This window comes from Urocitellus parryii, chromosome 7, assembly GCF_045843805.1.
Source record: "Urocitellus parryii isolate mUroPar1 chromosome 7, mUroPar1.hap1, whole genome shotgun sequence".
NCBI lineage: Eukaryota > Metazoa > Chordata > Mammalia > Rodentia > Sciuridae > Urocitellus > Urocitellus parryii.
In genome coordinates, this window is record NC_135537.1 from 80,976,012 (window position 1) to 80,990,700 (window position 14,689).

The 14,689-nt window shown below is 37.4% G+C and overlaps 1 protein-coding gene across 1 annotated transcript in view; it reads left to right on the forward strand.

The window, feature by feature from the left end:
- Positions 1–14,689, forward strand: part of Prkdc (protein kinase, DNA-activated, catalytic subunit) — a 169,529-nt gene that overhangs the window by 130,673 nt on the left and 24,167 nt on the right. The window contains exons 68-73 of the mRNA XM_077800450.1: positions 1,275–1,386; positions 7,403–7,592; positions 10,073–10,247; positions 11,444–11,637; positions 12,531–12,708; positions 13,701–13,861. Coding sequence (XP_077656576.1) covers positions 1,275–1,386; positions 7,403–7,592; positions 10,073–10,247; positions 11,444–11,637; positions 12,531–12,708; positions 13,701–13,861 — 1,010 coding nt within the window. The remainder of the gene's footprint in view (positions 1–1,274; positions 1,387–7,402; positions 7,593–10,072; positions 10,248–11,443; positions 11,638–12,530; positions 12,709–13,700; positions 13,862–14,689) is intronic.

Sequence of the window (14,689 nt, forward strand, 5' to 3'; positions counted from 1 at the left end):
CACATTTTGAGGTGAGGTAAGTATTTTTAAACAGTCAAGCATTATTCTATGCACTGGGGTTGGAAAGCCAAGGATGATTCCAAGGATAAGTAGGTGTGGACCCAAGTGGTGGGGCCTAGCCTGGTAGGAAGCTCTTGGAGGAGAGGTTCAAGTGGAGTGTAGATAGAGGAGTTTCCTGAATGGTCAAAGGAAGATCAGCCCCAGGGCGAGAGGGAATGGATGGGAAATTGACCAGTCATGAAGGCCTACGTCCTGCTAAGAATGGATTTTATCCCAGTGCCTGTGAGAGTACGTGTTTTCAAAGGTGATATATTTTAGTTATAAATGTTTATTTTTTGTTTTTTAAATTATTAAAAATAATTATGAAAAGTGTTTGAGGGTACTAACAAAAATTGTTTTTTATATCTGTCTACCTTGTTCCATTTAAATTTGGAGAAATATTTTTCAGGTACAGATATTTATTGTTTTCTACTGCCTAAGAACTAAATTAATCTCTTTATCTGTATTATCTTAAGGTTGTTTTTATAACCTGTTTAGGATGTATAGATATTTTTTCCTTGTTTTGTAGAGCCCTAGAGAATTTAAACGGCTTATATACAGTAATAAATGAAAGTGAAGAACCCAGGACCATGTAAATTAAGCTCATATTCCTAACCATTGCTTTCCAGTCACAGAAAGAGAAAACTAAAGTTCTAAACAAAAAATTAACAATGTGAAATTTCAATTTTATGAGGATTATTATGAATTTCTTTTCTGAGACTGTCAAAGCTAGGTTGTTTTAAATATGAGAAATGTTCCCTACAAATTTTCCAGGGCTAGGGCAGTATTCCCTAATTAAGAACAGTGATGAGTCTCCAGACTACATTGTAAATAATCCTATTAATGATATAAAGAAAATATGTAAATATCTTTGTGCCAATTTAGATCAATTTTGCCTTCATGAAAATTTACTACAAGCCTATGAAAACCTTTTCAGATTTTAGTGCTTTTTAGATTTTGGAATTGCAGATAGTGGCCCTGTAGTAAATATAAAAATATTTTATATATGTTTATTTCTGTCTTTTTTCTGTATCTTGAAAGTAATTGAGTTTTAGTGTCAAAATGTATTAGATTTAGTAGAATGACTTGTTCCTTTTATGAAAAAAGATAAGTTCCTTTTTAAAATTTGAACATGAAATTTGAATTTTCTATTTACCAACGATGGATGACACCACTCTGTCAATTGGTCTTGTCATTGAACTGTGGGTATAATCATCTTCTAATATTATTTTTAGATAATTTATCATCTCAGGTCCCCCTTCAGAGACTTCTAAAAACCTGGACAAACAGATATCCAGATGCTAAAATGGACCCCATGAACATCTGGGATGACATCATCACAAATCGGTAAGGTATTCTTTGGAGTCAAATGTGGGTTTGTTTTTTTGTTTAAACATTTATCTTTTAGTTGTAGTTGGACACAAATACCTTTATTTTATTTATTTATTTTTATGTGGTGCGGAGGATCAAACGCAGGGCCTCTCATGTGCTAGACAAGTGCTCTACTGCTGAGCCACAACCCCAGCCCAAATGTGGGTTCTTTTCCAGAATTTCCAGAATGGTTCTTCTCAATTGTACTTAGAAAAATATGGGGCTTGAGCCTAGAGTAGCTCTCTTTCATCATGCCTTCACAAATTGTTCTAAGTTTACCAGGCCTGTAGTGTGTCCTTTGTCCCCACTTGCCTCTGTTAGGGGATTGCTTCCCACTCTCTGTGTAGGCATTGGGGTGCTGCTGGTTGATGATGAATATGCTCTGGCAGGGAGAGAAGATGGGGGCGGTGAGGGCGGCCCTGCATCTGCTGTTCTCTCATGACTGACTTTTAGATAGTGGAGTAATAGCAAAGAAGGCTGCTGGGCACTGATGTTTTATTGTTCTGTTATTAAACCATGGGTTTTTTTTTTTTGACACTCCTACCTCCTACTTTCCCACTCACTGATATAATTGTATTCACTTTCCCAGGTCTGAACTTACATGTCCTCATTTACCCTTATCAACCCTGAAGGACCTGGAAGGTAGTGTACTCAGGGAGAAGGGAATAGAGGCAGAGAGGTTATAGATTATTTGTCCCAGGGGCTGGGGATGTGGCTCAAGCGGTAGCGCGCTCGCCTGGCATGCGTGCGGCCCGGGTTCGATCCTCAGCACCACATACCAACAAAGATGTTGTATCCGCCAAAAAAACTGAAAAATAAATATTGAAATTCTCTCTCTCTCTCTCTCTCTCTCTCTCTCTCTCTCTCTCTAAAAAAAAAAAAAAAAAAAAAAAAGATTATTTGTGCCATTCCATAGGAAATAGGACTCAAGGACTCTGACCCCAGCTGTTGTGTCCTTCCATTATTTCCTCTACTATTACTACTACTCTTTTTGTGTGACAAGTTTTTTTTTTTAAAAAAAGAGAGAGTGAGAGAGGAGAGAGAGAGAGAGAATTTTTAATATTTATTTTTTAGTTCTCGGCGGACACAACATCTTTGTTGGTATGTGGTGCTGAGGATCGAATCCAGGCCGCACGCATGCCAGGCGAGCGCGCTACCGCTTGAGCCACATCCCCAGCCCTGTGACAAGTTTTTATTTGTGCAAAGTTGCAAGAAAAGCAGAACTCTCCTGTGTACCTTTTTCACAGATTGAACAATTTAAAAAAGAAAAAACTTTGACATTTTTTAATGTTAACTTTTTATTTTTCTTCTATTCATACATATTTATTTATTTTCTGAACCATTTGCATGTAAGTTACACACATCAAGTCCTCTTATCTCTTTCTATCAGCGTGTATTTCTTAAGAGTATTCTTTTAAGTACAGTAATGAACTTCATTGCTTTCATTTTTAATCTACAGCTCGATTTCAGTTTTGTCCCATTAACGTCCTCTGAAGCATTTTCTACCCTTTTAAGGACAGAATCCAGTCATGGACTGCATTTAGTCGTGTCTTTTTACTCTCCTTTAATCTGAAACAGTTCCTCATCCTTGCTTTTGTCTTTCATGACACTGACACTTTGGAGGAATGTTTGTTTTATGCTTTCTCATGATGAGATTTGAGTGATCTATCCCTGGCCAGAACACACTTCACTTCTTCTTAGGCTGTCACATCCCATGTGGGGGCACACAGTATCCATCTGCCTTTTTCTGGTAACAGTCATTTTGATTAATCTTTACAGACAACATTTATTTTGTCTGTTTAATGCCATTTATTTTTCTTTGCAACCAGTCAGAAACTAATGTGGGAGATGCTTGGAGATGTGTTATGTCCTGTCTCCTCTGAGACTTAACCCCTCTTTGTTTCATGTCTGCAGATGACCTTTGGCTCATTCAGTTGATGGTTGTGAAATGATTTCTGAGTTCATCACTTATTCCCTGACTGTCAGTTTATATCTTATTGTAAGACAAAGCTTTTCCTTCTCCCCATTTGTTTATTCATTTTTAAAAAGAAATACTTTTGATATTTTTCAAAATTTATCAATATATGCTCATGGTTCTAGTTTTATTTAATGGGATACAGCCCATTATTGTCCTTATATTTCATGTTCAAATTGTCCCAGATTTGGCCCACAGAAGCCCCATCAAGCTGATACTCCAAGATTATCTTACACAGCTTTTCTCCTATTTTCTTCTAGAAATGTTATGGTTTCTGTGTTTGCATTTAGGGCTAAAATCAATTGGAAGTTAATTTTTGTAGATGGTGTAAGGTAGGGATGTTAGTTAATTCTTTTCATTTTGATAACTAGGTTTTTTCCCCCTTTTGTTCAAAAGTCTTTTTTTTTTTTCTCCATAATTGAATTGCCTTGGCACCTTTTTTTTTGAAAATCAGTTGATCATATATGCATGGGTCTGAAATTGGATGTTCTTTTCTATTCCTTGTTTGATTGATTGATATCTTTCCATAATATCAAACTGTCATGTCAATATAAACAGTTGATTTTTTTGCTAGTTTTATCAGTTACTGAAATACAGATGTCAGAATCTATTATGATTATGGAATTCTGTTTCTCCCTTTAATTCTGTTTTTACTTTTTGTACTTTAAATTCTGTTACTAGGCGCATACACTTTCATCTTCCTGATAAAATACCTCTTTTAGCATTACAAAATAATATATTGATGTGTGTGCTTTATATATATATGCATATGTGTGTGTGTATGTGTTTGTGTGTGTGTGTGTGTATGTATATATATATATATATATATATAATGAAAATGCCACCAGATTTTTTTTGGGGGGGAGGCAAGTACCAGGGATTGAACCAGGGGCACTTAATCACTGAGCCACATTTCTCCCGAGTTGCTTAAGCCTTGCCAAAATAACATATTTTTGCTTAAAACAGTCATGCATGTTTTAAAGAATATATGAGGCACGCTGGGCATGGTGGTAATTATACCTGTAATCCCACTGACTTGGGGGGTTGAAGCCAGGAATAGTATCTAAATTTGAGGCCAGTTTTAGCATCTTAGGAAGACCCTATCTCAAAATAAAATAAAAAGAGGAAAAAGTGTTTTTATACTTGTTTTGGTCAACTTTATCACTGCTGTTTCTAAAAGACCTAACCAGAGCAATTGTAGAGGAGGAAAAGTTTATTTGAGGGCTCACAGTTTTAGAGGTTTAGTCAATAGAAGGCCAGCTCCATTCCTCAGTGCTCAAGATGAGGCAGAACATGATGGCAGAAGAATGTGGCTGAAGGAAGCAGCTCACATGATAATCAGAAAGAGAGGTGCACCAGATAGAAATATATATACCCCCAAGCCATGCCCCAATTCCCACCTCCTCCAGCAATACCTTACTACTTCAGATACCACTCAGTTAATTTCTATCAGGGGGGTTAATTCACTGATTGGGTTAAGACTCTCACAACCCAATCATTCCTTCTCTGAACCTTCTTGCATTATCTCACTTGAGCTTTTGGGGGACACCTCACATCCAAACCATAACTATACTTACCATTTCTGATGCTCATCCTTTGTTCATAAGGATCCAGATTTTCCTCTAGTATCATTTTCCTTCAGCTTGAAATTTGATCTTTGATAAATTCTCTTAGTTTTCCTTTGTTTATTTCACTGTCATTCCTGGAGAACGTTTTCTCTGGATGTCCATTTGAGTGGGTTCACTCTCTCTTCAGCAGTCATTGGTGTCCATGTTTCTGAAGACATAGTCAACGTTATTAAAACGATCCTTCCTCTGATGTGATGTGACCTGCTTTTCTGGCTGCTTTCAAGATTTTTTTTTTTTTAAGAATTGGTTATCAGCAGGTTGATTATGTTTTTAGATGTGGTATTCTTTGATTTTATTCTACTTCAATTTACTGAGGTTCTTGAATCTATATGTTCATATCAGCAAATTTGGGGAATTTTCTGTCATGGTTTCTTAAAGTATCTTTTGCCCCAATTTTTCTTTCTTTGTGGGATTCCACCTATACTGAATATCAGGCACTTTGGTACTATTCTTAAGTACCCTGGTCTCTTTGCATTTTTATTCAGTTGTCTTCAGATTACATCATTTCTATTGAACCATCTTCAAATGTGCTGTTGCTTTCCTCTTTTTCATTCCTTAGTTAAGTCTATTTGTGAATATTTTATTTCAGGCATTTTATAATTTAATTTTTAAATTTTAATTTGATTTTCTTTATGTTTTTTCTTTCTCTGCTGAGATACCCACTTTTTAAAAAATTTCATGTGGGGTTTGTTTTGTTTTTTTTAACCTTGGAGCATATCAAAAACAGCTGCTTTATGGTTCTTATATGATCATTTAGGGGTTGACATCTGTTGACTATCTTTTCCACTGAAAGTCAATACAGTTTCCTGTCCTTTTTATCAATTAATTTTGGATTATGTCTTAGAAATCATGAATATTCTCATGTGTAGACTCTGGCTTCTTGTATAAATCTGTGGCAGGTAATCAACCCAATTCCATTTGGATAGTAGGCTCTATCTTGGTTCAAATCTCAGTCCTCTTTAAACTTTCTCTATAATGTTTTGAGTCATCCTGCATGTGCATACCTCAGGGGTAGGCTGAGACCTGTGTGGGTTCATGTACACAATTAAAAGTCCCTTCTCTATCTTCTTCCCTCCAGGATCCCCCCTGCACTCTTTGGTCTGCCTGGGCTCTTTTCCAGGTTTCTCTGTGCACAGAGTTTCCTTAAGAATCCCTGCACTCTCACATGAGCTGCTATACCACTCCACAACACAAGAGGTTCCCTACATTGGAAAACCAGAAAAAAAAAGAAGCAGCAGGAAACTCATCCCAATGGCAGAACCTTCTTCCACTTTTGATTCCCTGTACATACAGCCAGCATCTTTTAAAAAAGAGTAAATAAAAGAGCCAGATTTCATTGCTTTTAAAAAATTGGTTCTCTTCTAGATACCATTCTTCCTGAGTTGATATAAAAACATGCCACTTAGTATAGCTCTGCTCTGCCTTTGTTTAATTTTTTTTCTCTGTCTGGGACTCTCTGCCAAATCTGCAACCTAAAATCAGGTGCATTCTTCACAGTCAAGAATCTACCTCACCTGTGAACATGCAGCCACCTTCTTTACCACCTGTCTGCCTCCTTCGGTGGTCTCAGCCCACTTTATTCCTATTGATAGGTAACATTTATGTATTCATTCATTAATTCATTATTTCTTCAAATATTTGTCAGATACCCATTTTGTATCACTTTTTACTTGTTTGTTTTATAAAACAGTAGCATCTCCTGGGGGGGGGGAGAGGGCAGTGTGTGTTATTTTGGGGTCTAGGAACACAGAGCACTATGGTGAGAACAAGAACAGATACATGTGAAGTATGAAGCCTGGTACCTGGATGAACAGCAGAAAGTTGTTTGATTATGGATCAGGAATGAAATTTGTATCTTAAGGCGCTTTGTTAGTGTTGCTAATATTAATAAAAATTGAGTCATTAAACAAAGTCATATGTAAGATAGAAGTATGATTGTTTTTATTTATACATGGTATCAACCCAGGATTATCTTTTAAAGTTGTAGTGATTAATCATAACCTGTTTTTTCCCTTATAATTTTGCCTTTGAGTGTAGAACCTTAGATTGAAGACACAAGGGGGGGGGGAATAGCTCCTGAGCTATCATAAGGTATATTACCCATTCATTTAGAGAGAAAATTATGAGTTTAAATGCCTTATTTTGTGGAAACAGAGCACTAAGTGATATCTGGAAAATTCTATTGAAATATCATTGGAGATCTTTCAAGACTTGGTGGATTAAAATGAAATGTACATCTAGTCCCTCGAGTGTACATTTACAGTCTTCATGTGAACAAGACTGTAATACCAGTAGAATTTTCTTCTGTGAGTGCTTTCCAGTCCTGAAGGTCAAATATTCCTGTCACAAGTCTCTGACTTCAAGTCTCAATCTTCTTTGTTTTGTGTAGATGTTTCTTTCTCAGCAAAATAGAGGAGAAACTGATTCCTGTATCAGATGATACCAGTATGAGTGTGGATGAAGATGAGTATTCCAGTGACAAGAGGGAAGTGAGCAAGCCCGAGGAAAGTGTTGGTTTCCTAATCAAGAACTGCAGGTTTTCCATGAAAATGAAAATGATAGAAAGTGCACGGAAGCAGGTGGGTATCCATCCTATGTTCCTCTCTGGTGACGTGAGAGTTTCCAATGTTATCTCTTTTCTTAATGTTTCTTTAAAATCTGAAGCTTAAAAATAATTGCTAATAGTTATTATAGTTTTTTTTCTTATAAGAAATTAAATTGTAGCTCAATGGTAAAGCTCATGTGTACCATTTATGAGGCCCTGGGTTCTGTCCCTACTCCTGCAAAAATAAATGAATGAATGAATGTAGGTATGTTCTATCCTCACTTCACAAAAAACAAGCAAGCAAGCCAAGAAACACTTAATTAAAACTGTCCAGAAATTGCTGAAGTTTATTACATTTCTGTTAATCATCTCAAAATGTTTACTGTTATTTGGAAAGCAAACAAAGCTGAGTACTGCTGCACACAACTGTAATCCCAGCAGCTTGGGAGGCTGAGGCAGGAGGATCACAGCAATTGCCAGTCTCAGCAATTTCACAAGACTCTATCTTAAAATGCAATAGGGATGGGGAACAGGTGTCTCATGGTGCATTCTGTAATCCCAATGACTTGGGAGGCAGACACAGGAGGATCACAAGTTTTGAGGCCAACCTAGGCAACTTAGACATGCCCTAAGCCATTTAGCAAGACTCTGTCTCAAAATAAAAAGGGCTCAGGATGTAGATTAGTGTTCAGTGCCCGTGGGTTCAATCCCCAGTACCAGAAGAAGAAAAACCAAACTAAAACATTTTCAAGAAAGTGAAGATAATACATTTAATGTGAGAAAATATTTGCAGATTATGTATCTGTTAAGTGTCTGGAATTCAGCATACATAAGTAACATTGCACAACTGAGCAGGAAGTCAAACAACCCAATTAAAAAATAGTCAAGTGGGCTGGGGATGTGGCTCAAGCGGTAGCGCGCTTGCCTGGCATGCATGCGGCCCTGGTTCGATCCTCAGCACCACATACAAACAAAGATGTTGTGTCCGCCAAAAACTAAAAAATAAATATTAAAATTCTCTCTCTCTCTCTCTCTCTCCTCTCTCACTCTCTCTTTAAAAAAAAAAAAAGTCAAGTGATTTGAATAGACATTTCAACAAAAAGATATGCAAGTGGACAAAAAACACATGAAAAGATACTCAACATCATTAGTTATTAGGGAAGTGCAAATCAAAAATACAATGAGGTACCACTTCACACTCACTGGAATGGCTAGCATCAAAAAGAGAAGTGCTGGTGAGGAAATAGAAAAACTAGTACCCTTATGCATTTTTGATGAGAATATAAAATGCTGTATCTGCTGTGGAAAATAGTCTGGCAATTTCATAGAATACCATACGACCTAACAGTTCCACTCCTAAGCAAATATACAAAAGAAATGAAAGTACAGGCCCATGCAGTAAGTTGTACACAGTTGTTCATGGTGGCATTATTAAAATTAGCTGGAAAGGTTGACACAACACAAATGTTCATTAGCAGATGAATGGATGAATAAAATATGTGTCCATGCAGTAGAACATTATTCATCCATAAAGAAGAATGAAGAACTGACAGATGCTACAACATGGATGAACCTGGAAAATGTTATGCTAAGTGAAAGAAGTCAGACACAAAATCACCACACTTTCTGATACCTTTTGTTATGAAATATCCATAATAAGCAATCCATATTAGTGAGAAAGGGGATTAGTGGTTGCCAGTGGCTAGGGAGAATGGGAGGACCATTGGCAATTTTTCTTTAGGCTGATGAAGATTTTTTGGAATTAGATGGTGGTGAAAACATTACCTAATTTTGTAAACACAGTAAAAACATTACTGAAATGTCATCTTTAAATGTGCATCATTAAGGCTGTGCATGATGGCACGTACCTATAATCCCAGTGGCTCTGGAGGCTGATACAGGAGAATTGCAAGTTCAAAACCAGCCTCAGTCCAAAGTACATGTATGAAGACACGAATTGGGTGTCAACATACTTTATATACAAACAGACATGAAAAAATATGGTATATATGTGTAATAAGAATAGTAATGCAAAAAAAAAGTACATGTATAAAGACATGAATTGGCATGGACATACTTTATATTCAAAGTTATGAAAAATTGTGCTCTATATGTATAATAAGAATTGTATGCATTCTGCTGTCATGTATTTAAAAAAAATCAATTAAATTAAAAAAAAAAAAACAGCCTCAGAAAAAGCAAGGTGCTAAGCAACTCACTGAAATCCTGTGTCTAAATAAAATACAAAATAGGGCTGGGGATGTGGCTCAGTTGTTGAGTGCCCCTGAGTTCAATCCCTGGTATTCTCCCCACAAAAAAAGTGCATTATTTTTAAAAAATGTGCGTTATATCCAGTGATTTAAAAAAAAAAAAAAAAAACTAAGGAAATGGATAACTGCTCCCAAGTGGCTTGTATCATGTAAAAAAAACAATAGGCCAAGTAGAAACTTCTTTTGGAACTGCCCACCTGTATGTCATCACACCACTTTCTTTCTTTTTCTTCTATTAATATAGAACAATTTCTCACTTGCCATGAAACTACTGAAGGAGCTGCATAAAGAGTCAAAAACTAGAGATAACTGGCAGGTGAAGTGGGTGCACAGCTACTGCCGGCTGAGCCACTGCCGGAGCCACACCCAGACCCCTCCTGAGCAGATACTCACCGTGTTGAAAACTGTCTCTCTCTTGGGTAATTAGTTGGCTTTTGTCCATGTAATTTTTTAATGCTATTTTATATTTTATCTTGTGTGTTTTCAAACAAAAGCTATTCTATGTGCTGCTTCATCTAAATATTTTTAGTAACTTCAGTAGAGGCAGAAAGGGTGCCAAATAGAATTATGTCACTTCCTTGGGAACTGACCAAAAGATTTGGAGCTAGGGAGCTTTGTATGCTAATGTTTTCCAGTATGACATTTGGAGCTTTTATTTCTTTATATATATATAAAAGTGCAAATTTTATTTTTATTTTTAAGTTTTTCTCTAACACTTGATCAAATTATAAGTCTAGAAGGGTATGGTGGTGCACACCTGTAATCCCAGCACCTCAGGAGGCTGAGGCAGGAGGCTCTCGAGTTCAAAGCAAACCGTAGCAACTTAGCAAGGCCCTAAGCAACTGAATGAGAATCTGTCTTTAGATAAAATATTAAAAAGACTGGAGATGACGCTCAGTGGTTAAGCATCCTTGAGTTCAATTCCTGGTATCAGTATATCTCTCTCACACACACACACACACAAATTTGTGTGTGTATGTGTCTATCTAGTAGTTTAATTATTTTGACAACTTAAAAGTTTACACATGAGATGTAGAAAATTAAACATGAAAAGCATTTTTTCTTCTTAAGTTTCTCTTTTCACAATAATGTAACTTTTAAGCCTGAGAGGAGTAAAACTCTCTCAGTATAGTTTGGGTCTGATACTTCTTCCCTGCAGCAAGCCCAAGGGTGTAGGGTAGCAAGACCATTTAACTCTGCTGCAAGACAGAGTACCTAAAAAATTGTGCCAGAGCAGCAGCCTCAGTAAAAGTACCAAGAGGATTATTCTCTCCAGTTGATTCTAGGACAGAAAATGTTTTAGGCACTTTAACAAGATGCAAATGGTGATGCTTGAATAAAAGGTTAATTCCTAGTTTTAATTGCCTAAGCCTCTCTGGGCATCAGTACAGTTACTTATAACAAAGAACATTTTCCATTAATAAGCAAGTTTAAGAAATTCTTCAACCACTATTTGAAGCTATTATTTCACTATTATTTCTTGTATTTCCAAGATTTATTTTAATTAATTTCTTAATAGAAAACAACTTTTATACACTGTGAATTTCTTCTTTTTAATTTACGGTATTCATTTACTTCAGAAAAAAAATAACTTTTTTAAAAAAAAATCCAACAGACGAGAACAGCACATCAAGCTACTTAAGCAGAAATAGTCTGGCTTCCTGTGATCAGAACATTCTCTTGGGAACAACCTGCAGAATCATGGCTAACGCTCTCAGCAGTGAGCCAGCCTGCCTTGCTGACATCGGGGAGAGCAAAGCAAAGCGGATCTTGGAGCTTTCTGGATCCAGTGCAGAGAATGTAGAGAGGGTAATGAAAACGGGAAGGGAGGATGTTTCTTGTTTGTGTGTTGCAGATCCTTTCATGTGCAGCCTTCGGCTCCAGAAGAGTAACGATGAGGGTATCGCTTTGTGTTTTTGAAATATGTTTGACAGTTACACACAGCCAAGTTTCTTATGTGGAACATTGATGTACTCCATGTGTTTCTTGTTTATTTGAATGATTCTAATTTTTTAGGATTAATAATGAGAAATTTTTATTGGATTGATGTGGACAGTTCTTTCGTGTATTTTGTTAATTAAATTTTACTACCAGCCACCATTCAAATGTTTCCACCAGCTTGTAGGACAAAACAGGCTTTTCCACTTTTTTAAATTCAGTGCCTGCTCTGCTTAGCTTTTTTCAGTTACCAGCCACCTTCTTGTCCCACTGTGTTCTACCTCACTTCATTCAAGTAGCCTTTAGATGTTACAAGTATCTTTGCAGGACATTGAGCACAATGCGCAGTTTCCATATGTTTCATAAATTCCTGACAGAGCTGCACAGTGAGTTTGACCTGATTCAGCTCTGTGTGGCTCATAAACTGTTTGGCCCCCACTTGGCATGTTCTTTTTTTTTTTTCTGGTTGTCGTTATATGCTCAGGATTTTATTGGGATTACATACTTTCTCATCACTATGGCAGAACCACCCTTTTTCTGGTGAACATAGCTTTCACTGTTATTCATTTATTTTGAGACAAGGGTTGTGGCGGGGGGAGCGGGCGTCTCACTATGTTGAGTAGACTGGGTTCAAACTCCCCGTCTCAAGGATCCTCTTTCGACCAGCATGCCAAGACCTAGGACTACAGGTCTATGCCATTGCTCCCAGATTTTCACTGTTATTTTGGAGCTATTCATTCAGTTAGGCATCCTCTGAATTTCAGGTGGTCATGGGTCTGTACCAGAGAGCATTCCTTCACCTCTCCAAGGCCGTAAGGACAGCTGAGGAGACCCAGTCATTCTCCTGGGGCCAGGGGCCTGCAGCCGGGGTGATTGATTCTTACATGACGCTGGTGAATTTCTGTGACCAACAACTTCACAAGGCAGAAGAGAATGCATCAGGTGAACCACAAAAAAAGAAAACAAGTTAGTGTGCCAGCGTAAAGTCATCGTCTTTTTAAAATTTTTCTTTTTGTAGATGTAGATGGACAACATGCCTTTATTTTATTTGTTTTTGTGTGTGCCAAGGATTGAACCCAGTGCCTCACACATGCTAGGCAAGCGCTCTGCCACTGAGCCCCAGCCCCAGCCCAGTCTTAAGAATTTTGTAGATAACTTTTGGTTTCCCATTTATTTGCTTCCAAAAGACAGATATTTTCAGAAGTGTCTGATGCCGCTGCCTTCTTTTTTTTTTTTTTTTTTTTTAGCACTAGGAATTGAACTTTACCACTGATCTACATCCCCAGCCCTTTTTATTTTTTATTTTGAAACAGAATTTCACCAAGTTGAGGACCTCACTAACTTACAGAGGCTGGCCTTGAATTGTGATCCTCCTGTCTTCACCTCCCAAGTTACTGGAATTCCAGGCATGTGCCTCCACAACCTGGCATCTGATATCTTCTTAAAGCATTTAAATGGAGCCAAGCTGCCTTCCATATTTCCCCATTTGCTATTTATACTTTTCCTATTTTGCTTGCAGTTTGTATTATCCCACATGGCCTGCCTATTGCTCTTGGAATAAATTCAGTATCCAGCAACTACCCCTTATATACTCAGCTCAAGATGGAAACAATTCTTCATGCAAAATGGGTACACTAATGGAAGAATTCTCCTGCCAGAAACAGACTCACAAATATGTCAACTGTTTGTTCATCTAAAGTGGTTTTTCTAGGCAGAGATACAGCTCAGTGTAGAGCAGTTGCCTAGCATGCATGGAGTCAATTCCCAGCACCATAGGAAAAAGAAAAAAATAAATAAATAAGATGGTTGTTCAGAAAAGAATGACATACTAAAAAATAAAAGACAAAAAGATAAAAGGTAATGATTTGTTACATTTGCAGTTTTTGTATAAGTGATATATTGACCATTGTTTTCCTCTTTGTTGTCCTTGATAGTTATTGATTCTGTAGAACTGCAGGAGTATCCAGCAATTGTGGTGGAGAAAATGTTGAAAGCCTTAAAATTAAATTCCACTGAAGCAAGGCTGAAGTTTCCTAGATTGCTTCAGATTATAGAACAGTATCCAGAGGAGACCTTGAGCCTAATGACAAAAGAGGTTAGTATCTTTGTTCTAGTAAATGGAGGGGAGCTGTATAGAACTGAAAGAGTTTTATTTATATCCAAATACATAGTGTATGCAAAGTGTGTATTATAGTTTCTCCCAACCAGCATTGAATTCTGCTGCATTCTAAGAACATAGTTAATTTGAAATGATGCAAAAAAGTATTCACATTAACCTATTTTCCTATGTGAGTATTCATAAGAACATTATATATGAACAAGGACCCAAAGAAATTCTGGAGTGTGTCTGGGGCAGAGACAGGGACCTTATGTAAAATTCTGCTACCCACACAGATGAAGCTACAGCCTGTAACATCTGTTGGTGCTATATGCTCAGTTTTTATTTTTTATTTTTTTATTTGTTTTTGGTTTTGTTACTGGGGATTAAATCCAGGGATGCTTTACCACTAAGCTACATCCCCCCAGTTTTTTTATTTTTTATTTTGAGACAGGGTCTCTCTAAGTTGCTGAGCCTGGTCTCAAACTTGGAATTCTCCTGCCTTATCTTAGCCTCTTGAGTCACTGAGATTACAGGCATGTGCCACCATGCCCGGCATGCTCAGTTATCTTTAGCCCAGGGAGAACAACTTCGTTTAATTGTGCATCCCACTTCCTATTACGTGTAGTGCCTACTGGCAGCACAATTTCCATCAGGGCCCAAGGCCTTCAGGCATGAGTGAGAGGTTTATATGTGGGTATAGAGCAGAGTGTGTGAAGGGGAGCAAGCTGCTTGGCCCTTGGTTTACCTGGGGTTGTACCTGCTGGCTGTGCTCCTACTCTGTGGGCACTCTCTGTGTGCAGGGTAGGATCAATCTGCAAAAGT